General features: G+C 38.8%; 1 protein-coding gene across 1 annotated transcript in view; it reads right to left on the bottom strand.

The window, feature by feature from the left end:
- Nucleotides 1–21112, bottom strand: part of grk6 (G protein-coupled receptor kinase 6) — a 106001-nt gene that overhangs the window by 30240 nt on the left and 54649 nt on the right. Inside the window, exons 3-4 of the mRNA XM_055148336.1 lie at nucleotides 8381–8493; nucleotides 3689–3766 (exon numbers count right to left, since the gene is read on the bottom strand). Coding sequence (XP_055004311.1) covers nucleotides 3689–3766; nucleotides 8381–8493 — 191 coding nt within the window. The remainder of the gene's footprint in view (nucleotides 1–3688; nucleotides 3767–8380; nucleotides 8494–21112) is intronic.

Raw genomic sequence — 21112 nt, 5'->3', positions numbered from 1 at the left:
CATAGCTTATTTAATGAGAGAAGCACATTTACTGAACTTTTAAACTAAGAATTTAAAAAAATTTAAAAAGAAAACATTTGCAGTGTGAGTGACAGTAGAAACTGTATCTTCCAACGCACATATAAACATGTCACTCGTCGTAGGAGCGATGTTTTCTTCATTGTCTTGTTTATCCACAACTCTGTCTTCTGGAATTAATCAGTTTTTGCGAGCGGATCTTTCTAACGTTTGTGAGGATCTTTTCATGGCTGATTCTTTCAAGGTTCGGCTCACAGACTCTTCCACTCGTGCGCCATGTTGATCATAGCGTTTGTTGAATCGTAAACTAGTGCAGGTTTTCCTGGATAAATTAATGACATTTTAGTTCAGTAAATGTGCTACTTTCATTAAATAAGCTATGAAACAATTTAAATAGCAAATACCTTGATGAAACTTCAGGTGTCTTGATGGTACCATAGGAAATCTCTTCGCGGTTTATTTTTGCTAACTATAATCCGCGTCTTTTTTCGATAATTCCTTTGTTTGAGTTCAGGTTTGTACCTTGCCCACTTTTACATTTTTCAGTAAGGGCGACACTCTGTTTAGATTACAGGTTTAACCCTCGTAGTGCACCTGTTCTGTTATTTTGTACTTTTTTACAACCCGGTGAAGCGCTCTACCTTTTTTCTTCATCTGATACCTGGAGTCTGGAGTCGTGTTTTGTTTACATTATAACATGTCTTAAATCTCACAAGAGTAAAATCTGCGTAATATCGGACCTTTAAGTTGTGTCTAAGGACTAGGCAAGGACTAAACCAGAAGTAAACCAGGTCTTAAGTAACTAAAACTTAAACGAAGGCTAAACCAGGTCTAACCCAAGAAAGAAGACGTAAGATTAAAGCATTCAAATGAAGCTGTTTTTTTCTACCACATTTTATAAACAAATCAAGTTTGCAAATGAAATAAAAGAGGACCTGAGCGTTCTACTGAAACACTGATTTCATTCATTCTTTAATGGGAATATATTTAGCTTTTTTTCTGCTACTGTATGTTATAATGTTGTTTCCTCCTCACAAGCAGACCTGGAGATGTGTTTTGTTTCATTTGCATATGTTTAACACAGAAACTTGCATATTAAGACTGAGTTCTTCTCTCAAACAGAAAATATCCTGTTCCACTTTGTGATGGCATGTGGTAATGCAGGAAGTGCTCCAATGTGTTTTTAAACTCAATACACCTTCACTAGAATCATTTGGATGATTTCAGTGCTGAAATTGCCAATCTATACTGAACTAAAGGTAAAAGGAGCTGTTAATTACCGCTTCATGACATCACAAGGTGGAACAGAGCATTTTGAGCTTTGGAGATGTACAGAGATTAATAAAAAAGGAAAGACGTGTGAATGAAACAAAACATAACTCCAGGTATGTTTGTGATGAGGAAACTACATTATATCATGGCTTAAAGCTTAAATAAATTTTGTGTAATTGGGGTATCCCCAGGTTTGACTACCCCAGATTTAAGACTTTTTTAAGACCTTTTTAAGACCACCTAAATGAAAATTAAGACATTGCACCCATGCAAACCAGATCCAATTCGACTAATGACCATTACTCACTACACAAAAATACTTTGATTATAAAATCTCATTCAGAACTCATTTATAGTAGTATGCATTGCTTGTAAAATGGCAAAAAATCATTTATAACATTCTAACAAGACAAACTAAGTATTGTTTGCGCATACTCCAAATTAGACGTTCATTCACGTTGCGAAATTTCACGTTGTTGTTTTTTTTTTCTTCCCTCTCTTTAACATCGCACTACAGCCCGGTTGAGTATATAAAATTTAAGACCTTTGTGAAAAAAAATAAGACTTGGACAACATAATTTAAGACTGTTTAAGGCCTTAATTTAAGAACATGAAATTTAAAACCTTTTTAAGACTTTCAAGACCCCGCGGCCACCATGGTAATATAGGACCTTTAATATTTGGTTTAAGCACCACCTGATCTAAATCCAGACTTTATTCTGGTTAATTTAGGGCTAACCCAGGTCTAAAATAAGATTCTACCAGGTCTAAAGCGAGGCTAAATCTTGAATAAAGTAGTTCAAAATGATGATTAACCAAAACGAGGATAGAAAAGTTGAAGGTGCATTGCATAACTTTTCCGGTGGAGGGTCCGTCAAGGGTTTTTCTCAAGACGTATCCACAGAAACAAGCAGGGGATGGACCCTCAACCAAAAAGTTACCTTGGTGCAAAAATCTAAATCTAAGTCTGTGCCAAGCCAACAAAAAAGGAAACGAAAAGAAAAAGCAAATCCACAGCGTATAAAGCAAAATAACGAGGACACAGTATGAGTAGGAGATCTGGAGCCGGCGGATCATGTTCAGACACGTCCAGTGACTCAAAAGATAAGTAAGAATTAGACTGCATTGAGTTAAAGGAGAAAATCACAACTTTCCTTATGGTTCCCACGGATGCTAAAGGTTCTGCTGAAAATACTTTTGGGGTTTTAAAATAGTTTCCTCATCAATGACTTACCTGGAAGTGCATGGGTGTTTTGTGAGGTAATTTTGGGCAAGTTTCTTTTGTGTGTCTCTCTCTGGAAACTATCACTACATGACATCACAAGGTGGAATAGTATGGAATCAATTTTCAACTTCTGGAATAACATGGTTCTATACAGTGGAAGTACTGGATAAACTTGTTGTCTGTGTTGTAGTCTGCCAAAACTACAGCAGGGTTTATGGTTCACTCCTGGTTTAGACCTGGTTCAGTCCATTTCAAGTCCGGCAAAAAAAGCGCGGTCAAATGACATTCACTGATTACTTTAGACCAGCAGTTCCCAACCTTTTTTGCGGCATGGATTAATGGCTAACAATATTCTCGCAGATTTGGAGGATTCATGCTTTCGCGGCCCAGTACCAACCCACGGCCCGGTGGTTGGGGACCGCTGCTTTAGACCATGGAATGAGAGGTCAGCGTGGGACAGAATTTTCAGTCCCGCTCCAGCCCACACCCACAAAAAATTGTCGTTTTCATTCCCGCTCCCGCCCGCATCTGCGATATTTTGTCCCGCCTCCGCCCGGAAATCCCACAAGATGTGTACGTTCACTTTCTTAAGCTCTATCAAACACGGGAGAAGTGGAAAGGAACTGTCTAAAATGTGTGCTAGATTGGACCACATATGCAAGTTTAGGCTGCTTAAAATGTTTTTATTAATGCCAAATAAAATATCCAACACAAATGATGTATGATAGAAACATTAAATCATTTGTATATTTTAATTTACTCTCATATTTAGTTTGCAGGACTACAGTTTATCATCCCACCCACCCGTGCCCGCAAAGAGCTTTCAAAATGTGTCCCGCGCCGCACTGTTTTGCGTCAGGTGCAGGACTCTACATGGAACCCCTGTACCAAGATGGCGGCAATATTAACGCATACTAAGAGGCTGACTGCGAGATCTGCCATTCTGTATCTACGGAGGTGAAAATGGTGTTGATTGGCAAAATGGTGTCTTGAAAATGGTGTCCAAAAATGGGTTTATCTCTACTGACGAGACATGAGATGATCCAATGCTCAAATGGCCAAAATAAACTCATCTGTAGGTAGGAGCGGTTTGAGGAGCAGTGTTTCAGCCTGCTTCACTCCTCAGCGCGCACCGACGCCCTCTAGTGTTTGCTTTGATATTGTCAGTTTTACCTTTGGGTTCAGGAATTTGTTGATGAGCTCCTCTCCGCACTCTTTCCTCTTCTCGTCTGGCGTCACCTCGTAATCTAACTGAAAACAGGAGCAGAAAAGAAACAAGGCGTCAAAAGCTGCATTGTGTAACTTTTCCGGTGGAGGATCCGTCAAACGCTTTTCTCCATGGAGATGTTATTGCTTGGTCTGGAATGCTTCACAGTGCGGCATTAAAGTTTCTATCTTCACGGAGACCAAACCAGACCAAGTTACAGGTCAGATCTTGAGCTGTAAAATCACCAGTAAATGAATAAATGTGAAGTAGAGCTTTTTAAAGTCACACTGTGGAACATTCCAGGCAAAGCAAAGCCACAGAAACAAGCAGGTGATGGACCAAAAAACAAAAAAGTTACACAATACACCTTTAAATAATGACACACTAACTACGAGAGATGTGCAAAAAATATTGAAACTCCCACGGATGCTAAAGGTTCTGCTTAAAATGCTTTTGGGGTTTTAAAATAGTTTCCTCATCACTAACTTCCTTGGAACTGTGTGAGTTTTTGTGAGGCAATTTTGAGAAATCCTGCTTTTTTTGGTATGTTTCTCTTTCCTGGGCTCAAACTGTTTTCTGCACTTTGTCCTTCTTTACTGAACTAACTGTAAAAACGGAGCTATGGAATAAATTTTGAGTCATATAGTTCAAAGAAAGCTTTTAAAACATCAAGCAAAAAATTATAAATCAAAACCAATAAAAAAAAATTCATCACAGAAGATTAGGGCTGTGCAAAAATATAAAAATATCAATATATCGTGTCGTTTAATGTGATGATACAGTATCGATATCGTGGGCTGCTGTATCGATATATTGCCAAGAGTATTTTTTGGTATATTTTACTAAATTATTTTGTTACAGCACTACAGTTTTGTTGCTCGTTTAGAGGAAGGAAACTCATTTATGCAACACATTTGACATTTTCACTAATTTGATGAGTAAAATGGGAGTGTTTTAAATCAACTTTGCGCAAGAAGTGAACAAAATAAACAAAGACTTTTAGTATCACAGCCATAATTTAGCCTTTATTTTTTACTGAACTATATTAAATCAATTTGAAATATATCGTATTGAATCAAAACTGCACTGTATCATGATAAGTATCGTATCGTGGTCTATATATCCAGATATGTATCGTATCGGCAACTTCTTAATGAGATCCAGCCTTACAAACTACTACGCAGATAAGTCCAAACATCGGGAAAAAAAACACAAATCAAACAGGATTAAAAACACCAAAAAAATAAACTAACTTTGTAAATGATGAAAGAAAGAAGAAAACTTAGTGACAAACATAGAGAAGAAAAAGAGGAATTGGAACAAAGGGATGTGTTGATATTTTTCAATGATGGGGGTGTTGTGTTTGGTGGATTGTTCATTGCACACATTAAGAAACATCGCCAAAAAAGTTTTAAGATTGTTTGAAAACACAAGAAAAACATACTAAATGGATTAAAACGGGACATTTTCAGGAGCCTGTGATCAATATGAGCTTTCATGGACCCGTTTAGGAGTTAAACTTTCTACAAAAAGGTGAGAAAAACTGAAAACTGTTGGGTAATGCTATCTTGAGACTGTAATTTTATGAGTGAGCGACTTGTTTAACAGCACAAATCCGCTCACCTGCAGTTCCAGCTAAGTCAGCGCTTTATGGTCAAACTGTGTTAAAATAAAACTTTAAGTCTAATTTGATTAACAGAGCGTCAGACAGAGCAGTGCCTCCGGTTAGCAGCACACCCCCGGGGAAAGACATGAATGGGATGATATCAGATGATAGAAAAAAAGAGGGAAAGAAAAAGTCTGAGAGAGAGAAGAGAGAGAAGAGGAAGAGAGGAGAGGAAGAGAGGAGGCAGTGTAATGGTCCAGTGCAGTCTGACTGGAGCCTGTTTAACTCACTCAGCTCATCAATAAGTCCACAAATGTCTGTCAGTCCAGCACACGAGCCTCAGTGTATGAGCAACGGAAAGAAGTACGAGTAGTACTAGTAGTAGTGGTAGTAGTAGTGGTAGTAGTAGTAGTAGTAGTAGTAGTAGTAGTAGTAGTAGTAGTAGTAGTAGTAGTAGTAGTAGCAGTAGTAATAGGAGTAGCAGTAGTTGTAGTAGAAGTCGTAGTAGTGGCAGTAGTTGTACCAGAAGTAGTAGTATTAGTAACAGTAGTAGCAGTAGCAGTAGCAGTAGTAGTAGTAGAAGTAGTAGTAGTAGTAGCAGCAGTAGTGACAATAGTAGTAATAGTAGTAGTAGTAGTAGTAGAAGTAGTAGTAGTAGTTACCATAATAGTTATAATAGTAGTACTAGTAGCAGTAGTAGTACTACCTGTAGTACTAGTAGTAGTAGTATTAGTAGTAGTAGCAGCAGCAGCAGCAGCAGTACTACTACTAGTAGTAGTAGTAGTACTAGTAGTACTAGTAGTACTAGTAGTAGTAGTAGTAGTAGTAGTAGTAGTAGTAGTAGTAGTAGTAGTAGTAGTAGTAGTAGCAGCAGCAGGAGCAGCAGCAGCAGCAGTAGTAGTAGTAGTAGTAGTAGTAGTAGTAGTAGTAGTAGTACTAGTAGTAGTACTAGTAGTAGTACTAGTAGTAGTAGTAGTAGTAGTAGTAGTAGTAGTAGTAGTAGCAGCAGCAGAAGTAGTAGTAGTAGTAGCAGCAGCAGAAGTAGTAGTAGCAGTAGTAGTATTAGTATTAGTAGCAGAAGTATTAGCAGTAGTAGTAGTAGTAGTAGTAGTAGTAGTAGTAGTAGTAGTAGTAGTAGTGTTGAAATCTGATTGTGATTGTGTTCTGTGGCTTTTTACTTCGATTAGAATCACAGTTTGTTTTAGATTCAGTTAATAGTTTATATGTCGGACACATTTAGGATCATTTAATACAAAACTGAAACGTGAATATGGCATTTTAAACAGGAAGTGAGCATGGGTGCACTTGGGGCTCCATCGACTCTGGCTCCAGTTCACTTTTATTGAAAAACTGTCGCCCTTTTCTCTGTGACGGCTGCTGTCAGACTCCAGATTTAGGTCTTAAAATGTTCGCATTAACCCACTCTACATGATCCTGGTGTTTTTATTTCGCTATTTTTTCCGTAAATAAATCATAAAATACGGAACTTGTGGGCTTAATTTGACTGGAGCTGAATGATGTGGGCGACGTCCGCTTCTTTATACAGTTTATAGGTTGTTGTCGCTATCTGCTGTATGCAAAATTTTGTCCTAACTTCTCCTTTTCACTCTGCCCTGCTCTTTTCCTGGTTGTCAGACATGCTCCTGCCCAAGTCCCTGCTCCTGTCTGCTCCTGTCAGGTCCTGTCTGCTCCTGTGCATTATTAGTTTATGGTTTGATTCAGACTTGAGAAAATCGGATCAGATGTGGATGTAACGCGACCCAAAGGAAGTGGACTTACAAAGTGTTTAATCAAATCTCCTCTGCTCCATCTGACCCTCTCCTCTTCATCCTCTGCTTCTCTGCTCCATCCTCTGCTCTTCATCCTGTGCTCCATCTGACCTTCTCCTCTGCTCCATCTGACCCTCTCCTCTTCATCCTCTGCTTCTCTGCTCCATCCTCTGCTCTTCATCCTATGCTCCATCTGACCTTCTCCTCTGCTCCATCTGACCCTCTCCTCTTTATCCTCTGCTTCTCTGACCCTCTCCTCTTCATCCTGTGCTCCATCTGACCTTCTCCCTGACCCTCTCGTCTGGTCCTCTGCTCCATCTGACCCTCTCTCTTTCCTCTGCTCCATCCTCTGCTCTTCATCCTGTGCTCCATCTGACCCTCTCTCTTTATCCTCTGCTTCTCTGCTCCATCCTCTGCTCTTCATCCTGTGCTCCATCTGACCTTCTCCTCTTTATCCTCTGCTTCTCTGACCCTCTCCTCTTCATCCTCTGCTCCATTTGACCTTCTCTGCATCCTCTGGTCCATCTGACCCTCTCCTCTGTTCCTCTCCTCCATCTGACCCTCTCCTCTTTATCCTCTGCTCCTCTGACCCTCTCCTCTTCATCCTCTGCTTCTCTGCTCCATCCTCTGCTCTTCATCCTGTGCTCCATCTGACCTTCTCCTCTGCTCCATCTGACCCCTCTCTTCATCCTCTGCTTCTCTGCTCCATCCTCTGCTCTTCATCCTGTGCTCCATCTGACCCTCTCCTCTTCCATCTTCTGCTCCATCTGACCTTCTCTTCTGTATCCTCTGCTCCCTAAGATCCTCTGCTCCATCTGACCTTCTCTGCATCCTCTGGTCCGTCTGACCCTCTCCTCTGTTCCTCTGCTCCATCCTCTGTTCCTTCCTCCTCCCTCTCCTTCTCCTCTTCTCCTCTGACCTTCTCCTCTGGTCCATCTAACCTTCTCTCTGCTCCTGTGCTCCATCCTCTGGTCCACCTGACCTTCTTCTCTGTTCCTCTGCTCCATCTGACCCTCTCCTCTTCATCCTCAGCTCTTTTTTTTTCCCCATAAAGAAATCGAATATTTGGCTTTCCAAGTACTACCAGATCGAAATCCGGACTTTATTCGGTCTACTTCCAGGCTAACCCAGGTCTAAAATCAGATTATCCCAGGTCTAATGACTAAATCATGGATAAGGGAGTTCTAATTAACCAAAAGCGCTTTCTTGTTTGTGCTATAAAGAGAGAGAGATTGAGATAGATTTGAGCAGAAGTTAAAGATGCACTTCTGGGTTCTTCTCACCACGGCGTCGAGGAACTTGACACATCTCTTGAGCTCTGGGCGAGTCTCACAGAACTGTCTGAAGAGGAGACGCCCGATTGGCTGCTTCTCACACAGGCTGATGTAGTCCTTCTCTGAAAAACAGAACATAGATACAGGACTCTTAGAATCGTCAATGATCAGCATCGACTTTTTAATCAAGATGTCAACAGTCAATCCCCATTAAAAAAAATAAAAATTGTTTTGTTAAATGGGCATTGTGTAACTTCTCCGGTGGAGGGTCTGTCAAATTTCTCTGTGGAGATGTCATTACTTTGTCCGGAATGTTTCACAGTATGATATTAAACCTTTCTATCATGGAGACCAAACCAAACTAAGTTAAAGGTCAGATCTATGGAGAGGCGACCCCACTCACAATCAGAATGTCTGTTTATCTAGGTATTTACTGTGCAACATTCCAGGCAGATTTTTCTTCATTTTATGTTTTATACATCGCAAAACTACTCTAAGGTACATATTTGTAGCCTTAATTTATTTTCAATTTAAAAGTTTTGCATACATTATCAATAACAAAGTGGGTTTTTTTGAGAGAGAAATGCTGAAGAAATGCATCCTGTCACTAAAAAACAATCGTTAGAATAATCGTGATTTCAATATTGACCAAAATAAACGTGATAATGATTTTTTCCATAATCGAGCAGCCCTATGTGGATCATTATGTTATAAATAGGACATTTTAAATTGAATATTGATCTAAAAATGACTTAATAAAAGAAACAAGAGCGCTGATTTCCGCATTAGAAAACTGCAACGCCCAATAGCAGCTGACGTCGCTGTAAACATCATCACAAGAAAGAGCCGGCCCTTTATAGGTGTTCAGCTTGATCAAATGATGAAAGTAAAAAGCTGGAGACCAACCGGATGTTTATTTATCATCAATTACTCTATGTTGACTTTAAATCCACCTGGGCCTGTATTATTGATGGTAAATAAACTTCTCCTGCTTAAGACGGCCAGTTGGTCTCCAGTGTTTTACTCCCATCCTTTCTTGGACAAGCTGAAACATCACAGTGAGTAGCAGATTTTTTTCATCTGTACCAAACTGACTACACAACACTGCCGAATCCTAAACGTGGTATCACTAGAGGTGTAACAATATCCAAGTCTTACAATACGATATTGTGATGGTATGAAACTCACGCTACTATATTTATTGCGATATCCTGGGGAGGCAATATTTTGTGGAGCACAAAACTGTGAATATGCAACTTTTCTTCTTAAAATGCCTTAACAAGACTTAATCCAAAGACCTAAAAGTGTTTAGAACGGTTATTTCTTCTTGAAGTCTGCACTGAAATGGAGCAAAGGATCATGGTCTATGTAGTTCTCTGTCTTTTTTTACCTATTGCTGCACCGTAACTCTTAATTTAAGCAAAGAGACGTGTAATTCGATATATTGTGATGGTCCACGATATTATTAAGAACTCTGATGATACGATATCACAATATTTCCGTTATTGTTACATCCCTAGGTATCACAGATTGGCAATATGGTGTCTTGAAAATAAGCAAGGAATGTTCCAATCCACACTATGACTCTACTTTACAATTATTCAATTACAGGTGGTTTTATAGCTCAAAAATACCTAGAAAAACAGATATTCTGACTGTTTGTGAGGTTGGCTCTCCACAGATCTGACCTGTAACCTTATATACTTTGGTGTCCATGACAATAAAATGGTTTAATGCAGACATGTCAAACTTTGGTCCGCAATTTAATTATATTTGGCCCGCGAGATCATATAAAAAATGTATTAGAGCTGCTCCGCCACCATCATTTATTTAAAATGTTGTTATTATTTTATATTATGCTTGTTCTGGATTCAATGTATAAGCAAACCTATTATTAAACATTTATTTTAATAAGAAAAGGTTTAACATATCTCGAAAGAAGAGAAAACATGCCGATGTTGTTGAAATTTTTCAATAAATATTTAGTTTGGCCCACGACTTAATCTCAGTTTTTAATTTCGGCCCTCTGTGAATTTCAGATTAACACCCCTGGTTTAATGCCATACTGTGAAACATTCAAGACAAAGCAATAACGTGCACCTTTAACATGCACGGATCGCTCCAAATACGACTTCAGGGGGTAAATGAAAAGAGGAAACAACTATATCATGGTAAAGAGCTATGCAAAGCTATTTTGCATAATAGGTCTGCTTTTCACTACCACAAAATGGCCTCCTCGCACGTAAACTATTCCTGCACTCTGGATCAAATGTTCCGTGTTGACGAGAAACTACTAGGGATGGAACAATAAGCGAAATATCGTGATATCGTATCATCAAAAGTCTCACAATAATATCAAATCACAAGTTTCTTTGCATAAATACGTGGTTTTATAGTAGCAACAGCTTAAGAACATTGAAAACTACATATCCCATGATTCATTTCAGTGCAGACAACATGAAGAAATATGTTTCTTACTTGAATTCTTGGGATTACGACGGAAATAATTCACACCAAAATCTTTTCAATAAATATCGTACCGTGAGATGCATATCGTGATAATATCGTACCGAGAGATTTGGATATCGTTACATGCCTAGAAACTACCAAAATTATTTTTTTTTTTTTTTTTTTTTTAATTATTTTAAATACACTACCTGAAAAATATGTATTGTGTGTGAACAATTTAATGATTTAATCAAAAAATAGAGAGACTGAAAACAAAGTCAGGCCATTAATTAAGTAAAGGTGCATTGTGTAACTTTTCTGTTGCGTCCATCACCTTTTTGTTTCTACGGAGACGTCATTGCTCTTCTTCAAATGTTCCGCAGTATGACATTAAACAGTTCTGCGTTACGTTTATTCAATTACAAGTGGTTTTATGGCTCAAAAAATGTGAATAGGAGGGTTTCAGTCACGTGATCACGATGACGCACGGATTTCAGGTGGAGGGCAGGAAGTGAAGACAAACACGACAAACACGGCTCTGGAGAACACAGATATGGAGGAGAGTTCTTATTGTAAGGATTTAGAGTCAGTAGCGAGGCAAAAGTACGAGCAGTTAGTCGACAAATATATTGGATGTGACCCCATCTTATTGAAAATGAGAGAATTTTCGACCGAAGTAAAAGATTTGCCGACAATCGAGGCAGAGGATATCACGAACTATCTAGTTCTCCAGACATCGTTCTACACCAGACAACAGATGAAGACGTACAAAAGTTTGGAGGCATAGAACTTTTTTTGTCAGTGGATGGGTCCTCAACCTTGGTGCAAAACGCCTAAATGATGATTATCGTTTGGTCTTCGCCGGGGTGAGTGTTTCTCTTATTTTATGTGTATAGACCGTTATGGAAAAAAAACGCAGTGTATCAGCAGTAACCGATCTATCCCAACTATTTAATGTCAACAAACGTCGTTAGCTGTTAGTCGTTAATGATTCGTTTATGTTTAGGTAAACCACAAAAAACAATTTAGCTTTGTAACAAACCTTTGACGAAGTGGTCACTGCAGACACAAGCATTAGCGAATTCTGCTCTTCCCGACCGCAAACAGGTTTGTAATCCACTTTTTACGGCGTTGTTCTGTCAGCTTTTCCCATTTCTGACCTTTGTGGATGACTATATTCGGTGCTTTAAAAAAATCGCTTTTCTTTCTCTCGGTTAGAACAATTGGCACAGCCGTAAACTACACAACAGATCGGCATTTTCCTCCAGTCAGTTCACTTCCTGCCCTCCATCTGATTTTGCGTGCTGACAAACGTAGCCCTGTGACGTCACGTGAAACCCAGCTATCGGTTTGGTCTCCATGAAGATAGAAAGGTTTAATGCCATACTGTGAAACATTCCAGACAAAGCAATAACATCTCCATGGAGAAGAGCACCACAGAAGTTACACAATGCAGCTTTAAGTAGTTTTATGTGTGTTTGTTTGCATGTGCGGAACTAAATAAACAAATGGTATTCAGAGCAGCTCATCTGCCTGCAACAAAACTTTATAACTTTATGAACTTTTACACAAGCCTCATCTTCATCTAAACTCAAAAAAACTCTTAAAAAATTAATAATTTAAAGATTAAATATAAATATTACACTATTACAATACAGTATTACATCACAAACAGACCTGGAGTTGTGTTTTGTTTCATTCATATTTAGTGTCTGCATATTTAGGCTTCTTCTCAAACAGGAAACACAGAGTTCCACCTTGTGATGTCATGTGGTAATAAAGGAAGTGCTCCACTGCGTTTTTAAGCCTCATATACTTCTTTCTTCTCTAGAATCATTTGGATAATTTCAGCCAATCTCTAGTAAAAAAAAAAAAAAAAAAAAAAAAAAGTAAAAGGCGACTTGAAAACTACAGGTTCGTGACATCACAAAGTGGAATGGAGGATTTTGAGCTTTGGAGATGTAGACATGCTATAATAAAGTTACCTGGTTTAGACCTGGTTAAAACCTGGTTTAGTCCTGGTTTAGTCCTGGTTTAGTCCTGGTTCAGTCCTGGTTCAGTCCTGGTTCAGTCCTGGTTTAGACCTGGTTGAGTCCTGGTTGAGTCCTGGTTGAGTCCTGGTTGAGTCCTGGTTTAGACCTGGTTGAGTCCTGGTTTAGTCCTAGTTTAGTCCTGGTTTAGACCTGGTTTAGACCTGGTTTAGTCCTGGTTTTAGTCCTGTTTTTTGTCCTGGTTTAGTCCTGGTTTAGTCCTGGTTTTTGTCCTGGTTTTTTGTCCTGGTTTTTTGTCCTGGTTTAGTCCTGGTTTAGATCCTGGTTTAATCCTGGTTTAGTCCTGGTTTTTGTCCTGGTTTTAGTCCTGGTTTTTGTCCTGGTTTAGTCCTGGTTTAGATCTGGTTTTAGTCCCGATTTAGCCAAAAATGTGAAAACAAGAAAATACCGTTATGTAATCCATTTATTTCAACAAAGTAACTGTAATCCAATTACCACTCACTGAAACAGTAACTGTAACTGAATACAGTTACTCATAATTTGTACTCTGATTACATAACTCCGGTACATGTAATCTGTTACTCCCCAACACTGTCTGCATCTAAATATAAAGCGTTTATTGTCGTCAGATAATCAGGAAGTGCGCACGCTTGCTCTTAGCATTGAACCGTGACGGGGACAGGACCTTCAAGAGTTTATGAGAGTTGGGGAGGAGTTCAAGGAGAGTCAAAAAAAAAAAAAAAAGCTACTTCCTCCTTCCACAGTGTCGGTTCATATTAATGGTCTATTTTTTGTGGAGTTTGCATGTTCTCCCTGTGACTGAGCAGCGTGTTTCCGGCGGTGTTTTATGCAAATTGACACAGACGGGGTAATAAAGCAGCTTCACTCAAACATGTGGGAATGAAACACAAGTCCAGATTATGTTTGTGACGAGGAAACAACGAGAGTCAATGTGGTGTAATATACAGTAGGACAATCCGTGTATCATTCGTTCATTTGTTTTTCAATATAAAACCAAAAATAAGAAAATGAAAAACCAAAATTTAAAATAACTGATAATGATTCGTTTTCAATTTTGTGTTTAAATGAACCAGGATTAAACCAGGACTAAACCAGGACTAAAACAAGACTAAACCAGGATTTAAACAGGACTTAAACAGGACTAAACCGTTTTCAGTCCTGGTCCCAGTCCTGGTCTGATCCTGGTCTGGTCCCGGTCTCAATTACAGTCTGGTCCTGGTCTGGTCCCGGTCTCAGTCCCAGTCTGGTCCCGGTCTTAATTCAGTCTGGTCCTGGTCTCAATTACAGTCTGGTCTGGTCTGGTCTGGTCTCATTCAGTCTGGTCTGGTCTCTCAGTCTGGTCCTGGTCTGGTCCGGTCTCAGTCCCGGTCTCAATCCCAGTCTGGTCCCGATCTCAATCATAATCTGGTCTGGTCTGGTCCTGGTCTCAGTCACTCTGGTCCGGTCAATTCAGTCAGTCCTGGTCTGGTCCCGGTCTCAGTCCCAGTCTGGTCCCGATCTCAATCATAATCTGGTCCTGGTCTGGTCCTGGTCTCAATCCCAGTCTGGTCCCGATCTCAATCATAATCTGGTCCTGGTCTGGTCCCAGTCTCGGTCTCAGTCCCAGTCTGGTCCCGGTCTCAATTACAGTCTAGTCCTGGTCTGGTCCCGGTCTCAGTCCCAGTCTGGTCCCGATCTCAATCACAGTCTGGTCCTGGTCTGGTCCTGGTTTGATCCCGGTCTCAAGTCACAGTCTTGTCCTGGTCTGGTCCCGGCCTCAGTCCTGGTCTGGTCCTGGTTTGAGCCCGGTCTGGTCCCGGTCTCAGTCACAGTGTGATCCTGGTCTGGTCCCGGTCTCAGTCCTGGTTAGGTCCTGGTCTCAGTCTTGGTCCTGTTCCCAGTCTCAATCCTGGTTTCACTTCTGGTCCTGTTCCTGGTCTCAATCCTGGTCTCAGTTCTGGTCTGATCCCAGTCTAAGTCCTGGTCTCAGTCCCAGTCTGGTCCCGGTTTAGGCCTGGTTTAGTCCTGGTTCAGTCTGTATGTGGTGCAAAAAAATCAATACATAAAAGCAGCACAAAAAAAAATTATACAAATAAAATAAATTAATTAATTAATTAAAATAAATACAAATAAATACCAAATAAAATAAAAATAAAATAAAATAAAATAAAAGACACAGAGGACCGCACAACTCACACGGCATTACAAACCAGAGAATAAAAGGGTCAAATGTACCATCCTCCAGTGCAGAAATATTGTAAAAGCAGATCTCAGGATCAAAATGAACCCACTGTGTGCTTTCTGGATCTAATTATAAACCCTTTTACCATCTAAGAACCAGGGAAGTCGTAGCATGCGAGTTGTTGTGTAAAATTAACTACTTCTGTTTTTGCTGTAGAAAACCTTTAACATCAATTAAAATGTCAAAAACAGACCTGGAGTTGTGTTTTGTTTCATTCACACATGTTTGAGTAACGCTTTATTACTAATCTGTTTACATCTTCAAAGCTCAAAATGCTCTGTTCCACCTTGTGATGTCATGCAGTGGTAGGTTTTAAGTCCGTGTCTCCAAAAGCAAAATGAAAAAAGGATAATGATTTGTTTTTTCAGTTTTTGAGTTTATGTTTAAATGAAAAATGGAATGGATGGAATAACCAGACTGGGATTGAGACCAGGACTGAACCAGCACTGAACTAGGACTGATCCCAGGACTAAAACAGGTCTACAAAATGGGAAAACCAGGTCTAAACCAGGACTGAACCAGGTCTGAATCAGGACTAAAGCAGGTCTAAACCAGGACTGAACCAGGTCTGAACCAGGTCTGAACCAGGTCTGAACCAGGACTGAACCAGGTCTGAACCAGGTCTGAACCAGGTCTGAACCAGGACTAAACCAGGTCTGAACCAGGTCTGAACCAGGTCTGAACCAGGTCTGAACCAGGTCTAAACCAGGACTAAACCAGGACTGAACCAGGACTGAACCAGGTCTGAACCAGGTCTGAACCAGGACTAAACCAGGTCTAAACCAGGATTGAACTAGGACTGAACCGGGACTAAACCAGGACTAAACCAGGTCTAAACCAGGTCTGAACCATGTCTGAACCAGGTCTAAACCAGGACTCAACTGTTTACATCTCCAAAGCTCAAAATGCTCTGTTTTACCTTGTGATGTCACGAAGTTGTAGTTTTACCTTTAGTTCAATAGAGATTGGCAATTCCAGCACTGAAATGATCCAAATGATTCTAAAGAAAAACACAGTGGAGCACTTCCTGTATTACCACATAGACTTGAACTGCACTGTACTGCACACTAGTGTTTTATTTATTTATTTATGGTCACTGTAGTGGTTGGAGATAAATGTTATTTGTTGTGTCTGTGCCTAAATGTTTGTCCTGTCTTGCACTTTAAATGTCGTCCACGCTTGGGACAGAGAGAAACGTAATTTCGATTCCTTTGTTTGTCTAGTACGTGTGAAGACATTGACAATAAAGCTCATTTTGAACTATGAACATGACATCACAAGGTGGAACTCATCTGAAATACGCAGTTAAACGTGTAAATGAAACAAAACGCAACTCCAGGTCTGTTTTTAATGAGGAAACATTAGAAAATAGATCAGAAAATAGAGAAATATAAGTGTTTTTAGTTAATAAATGTGTATAAAATGATAAAATCCTCTCATTCAATGCGTAAAATGAAAATGGTGCATATCGTTTCTTGGCTTGACTGTTGGTGTAAAGTTTAAATCTGATAAAAGTGTCGTAAAAGTTTTATTTCAGCCGATGCCGCGTCTGTGACGAAGAAACGTAAGTGTCCATTTGCATCGGATGCAAAGTGAGGAAAGACCAACACGCACAAACAAATAGAACTGAGAAAAAAAAAAGCACGTGGAGACGACAGGAAAGAGACGGAAAGACAAGAGACGGACTGGGAGAGAGGAAAGAGAGACAGAGGGAGAAAGAGAGAGGAAACAACCGACACGCACAAGCAAATAGAACTGAGAAAAAAAGACACGTGGAGAAAACAGGAAAGAGACAAAGAGACGGACAGACATAAACTGAACTTCAAATTAAACAGTATTCAAAACGTTGTTGAAAGTATTGAAAATTAGATGGGTCCGGTCAAGTGGTAACGGAGGGAAACGGGCAAATTTTTGACATTCAAATGTCTCTTATTCAGAAACTAGAGGGACTATTGAAATAAGTAAAGTATCAGAATGTAGGAAAGAGTTAACACTCCAACAGGGTAAAGTTAAACCTGTGATATTCTTTCAAGTTGTTGACAAAAAATTTAAAAACTCATGTCAGTAACGGAGGGAATGAAATATGCAGCACTTTTTGGGCAATAAATACAAACAGTGATAACTAGTGGTTCTCACTTACATATCCTTAACAAACTGGTTTGAATATTTGCTTCATATAGTTTTCTACCATATGGTACAAGATTAGGTTGAAAAACCTCTTACTTTTTGACTAATGAGATTTTTTATTAAGAAAGGTCATGGTAACGGAAAGAAAAATAACGAAGGGAAAATTGTGCAAGCAAGTAGAAGGTGCATGATTTTGCATCATTTGTCAACTTTTTTCTTCTGAATACTTTAATATTACTTCAAAATGAAAGGAAACTATTTCTATAAAATATGTCAGTCCTTCCAAGCTAATTTTTATCATTTTAAATACATTTAAAAAAAATAAATAAAAAATCATGTACCTTCATCAACAGTTCAAAGATGGAATAACACAAGATATGATGAAATACATCCATTTATTTACATGATTTGCAGGTCTTTGAAATTCAGGAAATAATTTTTGTTCCATGTTTCATACATGGTCTGTTTAAAACGCATGTAACTTTACAACCAAAAATGGTACATAAAAAAGGTAAACAGTTTCATAAACTAGAGTACATATGTATCTGTTCAATACATTTTTATATCAGATGCATTAACTTGAATTTTTGGCCTTGTTGTTTACTTCTGCTTGACCGGGCCCAGAAGCAAAAGAGACAGGGAGAAAGAGAGAGAAAGAAAGAAAGGTGGCGAGAGGGAGACAGAAAAAGAAAAGTAGAGAAAGGGAGAGACAGAGATGTAGGGAAAGAAAGAGAAAGAAAGAGGGAGTACAAAACCTGAGGAGAAGGGAGAGACGGGCCAAAGACATGTACAGAAGGATAAAAGCAGAGAGAGAGAGACAGCAGGAGGAGAGCAAAGAGAGGGAAAGAAAGAGAGTAACAAACAACATTTAACCAATCAGCACGATCTGTCCTGCGCACATGCCCCGACATCTCAGAGTGGAAACCTTATCCCTTAAACATCTCACATGAGCCGCACAAATCGTGACCTCACACCAGCTCAACCGGTCCAACAGGCAAATAATCTCATCTTTAAAGTCCTACAAATATCAACGAGAGCCAATTTTTAATCACACTCAAACTCATGACACAGATTCTACTTTGTACTGCCATGTCATTAGATTAACGGACAAAAATAGCCCTTAATTTAATCATTTATTCACATTTCTTGGAGTAAAAAAGTTACTTCTAGCAGCTTAATCCACTTAAATTCTATTGCGCTTTTCAGAAACAAAGACTACTTACAAAGTGTTGCACATAGTGAGATTAAGAGTAAAAAAACAAATAAATAAACTTGTGAAAAAGACCCATAAGGATAAATAAATAAAATGAATAAAACAAAACAATGAAAAGGCAACAAAGGACTCACAGTGTTTTGCAGCAGTCTTTGAACCTGTTTAAACATTTACCACGCCCTTTTTTAGTTGACCAGATCGACAGGACATGTCTTTAGTTGACCAAGATTTTTTTTTGTCAATCACAGGCATAATAATTAACTGTCAAGCATCTCTCAATTAAAAAAAAAACAAAACAAAAAAAAACTGTAAAAACAGAATGAATAAGTATTATTGTAATAATAATAATAATAATAATAATAATAATAATAATAATAAAATAAATAAATAAAAAGAAATGCCTTTAGGGTTATGCCTTAAAATTGTGATGGAAAAAAAAAGTAAAAAGTAAAGTTAAAAAAAAAAAGAAAATAATAAATACATAAATAACTAGAAAAGCACTCAGAGAGCGCAGACCTCCGCCAAGGACTACAGTCCCCCTCATATTAATTGTGTTTTCCATAAATATTTGTCTCGTATCTTTCAATTTGGAATATGAAAGAGGATCCCATTGTCCATCCCTGAGTCAAATTTCATGAGGTTTGGTCAATAATTAACCGAGATATTGAGAAACAAAATTTTTGGCCCCATTTACCACAATGTTAACTAAAATTTCAAAGTGATCCAGAATCCAGGATTTCTTCCGGATCACCCCCAAAATGAAATCAGTTCTTCCTTTTCACATTTCCAACAAATCCTGAAAATTACATCAAAATCGGTCCATAACTTTTTGAGTTATGTTGCTAACAGACAAACAAACAAACAAACAGACAAACGCTGGCAAAAACAATCCTCCTTGGCGGAGGTAAATATTAAATACAATTAATTAATTCATTAATTAATTAAGAAATGCTTTTAGGGTTATGCTTTAAAATTGTGATGGTTGGTGAAAGATGATGAAAGGAAATGATGATGGTAAAAATAATATTAGTTTAAGTATAGGGAGTACAAATTTATTTTAAAATGGGGGGGGAAATGCCTTTAAAATTATGATTTGAGTTTGTAATAAATAACAAAAAATTATGAAAGGAAATAATGATGGTGAAAATAATATTACTTTAAGTATATGGACAAAAAAATAAATAAAAATAAAAACAGAGGAAGAAACAAAGAGAAAATGTGTTTATGTTGCACTACCACATTATTTTTGCTTAATTTAGCCAAATTTGTGTCGGTGTATGTGGTTGGGAGGAAATGGGAATTTCTGTTGTTGTTTTGTATTTCTTGTGGGTGTTGCTTTATGTTTTTGTGTTTTGTTTTATGCTGATTATTGTAATTTATTAAATGATGATTGTTGTTTTTTCTTTTTAATGTTATATTCTGTTGTCCTTAATTAGAAAAAAAAAGAATAACACTGATAACATGGTTGACGACAAGGGTGTCCAGTTTCTCCCCTTCTTTTTACAGGAACAGCAGCCACTTTTCTGAATAATTTGACGGAATTATTCACATTTGAAAGCTTTTGGGACATTTAAAACTAAACTAAATTTAACTGGTTTATGATTTTTTGCAATAAATAATAATACAAATCTTAGTGAGTGCAGCGTGGTCAGACAGTTACACAGTGTTGTCCAGAGCTTCATATGCTAGGTGTATTCCCATGCGTTCAGAGAGTAATTACATCAAAGTTCTTATGTAACATGGAGGCTGCTGTGGATTAGAGTTAAACTGTCGGTATGGTCTCTAGAAATCAGCCCTCCAACTGGATTCCTGCGATATTTGTGACTTCACCAGTTTATTCAAGCCTTTTTCACTGTTTAAAGGTGCATTTCTTTATGTTTTTCACTTGCTTATGTCCATGGAGATGTTATTCCTTTGCCTGGAATGTCCCAAAGTATGGCATTAAACTTATCCCTTTTCACAGAGACAAGCACGAGATGCCACTTGACCAATTTACAGGTGAGTCTGTGAAGCGGTGATCTTATTCACAGTTAAAATGCGTGTTTTAAGGCATTTTTGAGCAATAAAAACACACACAATTGAAAAAAAAGTGCATCATGTTTAAGTTTCAAATCTGTGTATCATTCGTTCATTTGTTTCTCAAAATAAAACCAAAAATAAGAAAACGAAAAAACAACAGATTTCTTCATTATTTACCTCCAAAACCAAAATGAAAAAACGGAAAAATCGATTTTGTGTTTAAATGAATAGTGGAAAAAGAGGATAATGACCGTTTCCTGTTTCCGTGACTTCAACTGCGATGCTGGACTTTTGCGCCGCATACGGACTGAACCAGGACTAAAACAGGTCCGGGACCAGACTAGAACCAGACCAAGACTGAGCCCAAAACTTAGACCGAGACCAGACCAGGATTGAGACTGGGACTGAGACTGGGAACTGGACCGGTCTGAGACCCAGACCAGACCGGAACTGAGACCAGAACGTAAACCGAGACCGGACCAGGACTGAGACCGGGACTGAGACCAGGAGTGAGACCAGGACTGAGACCAGGACTGAGACCGGGACTGAGACCAGGACTGAGACCAGGACTGAGACCAGGACTGAGACCGGGACCAGACCAGAACTAAGACCAGGACTGAGACTGGGAACAGGACCGGGACTAAGACCCAGACCAGAGTAGGACCAGACTGTGATTGAGACCAGGAATGAGACCAGGACTG

The sequence above is a fragment of the Boleophthalmus pectinirostris genome, unplaced genomic scaffold (genome assembly GCF_026225935.1).
Source record: "Boleophthalmus pectinirostris isolate CB_2022bp ecotype Guang Dong unplaced genomic scaffold, ASM2622593v1 HiC_scaffold_12, whole genome shotgun sequence".
Classification (NCBI taxonomy): domain Eukaryota; kingdom Metazoa; phylum Chordata; class Actinopteri; order Gobiiformes; family Gobiidae; genus Boleophthalmus; species Boleophthalmus pectinirostris.
Note: the sequence above shows the minus strand (reverse complement) of the source record. Positions and strands in the feature narration are given on the sequence as shown.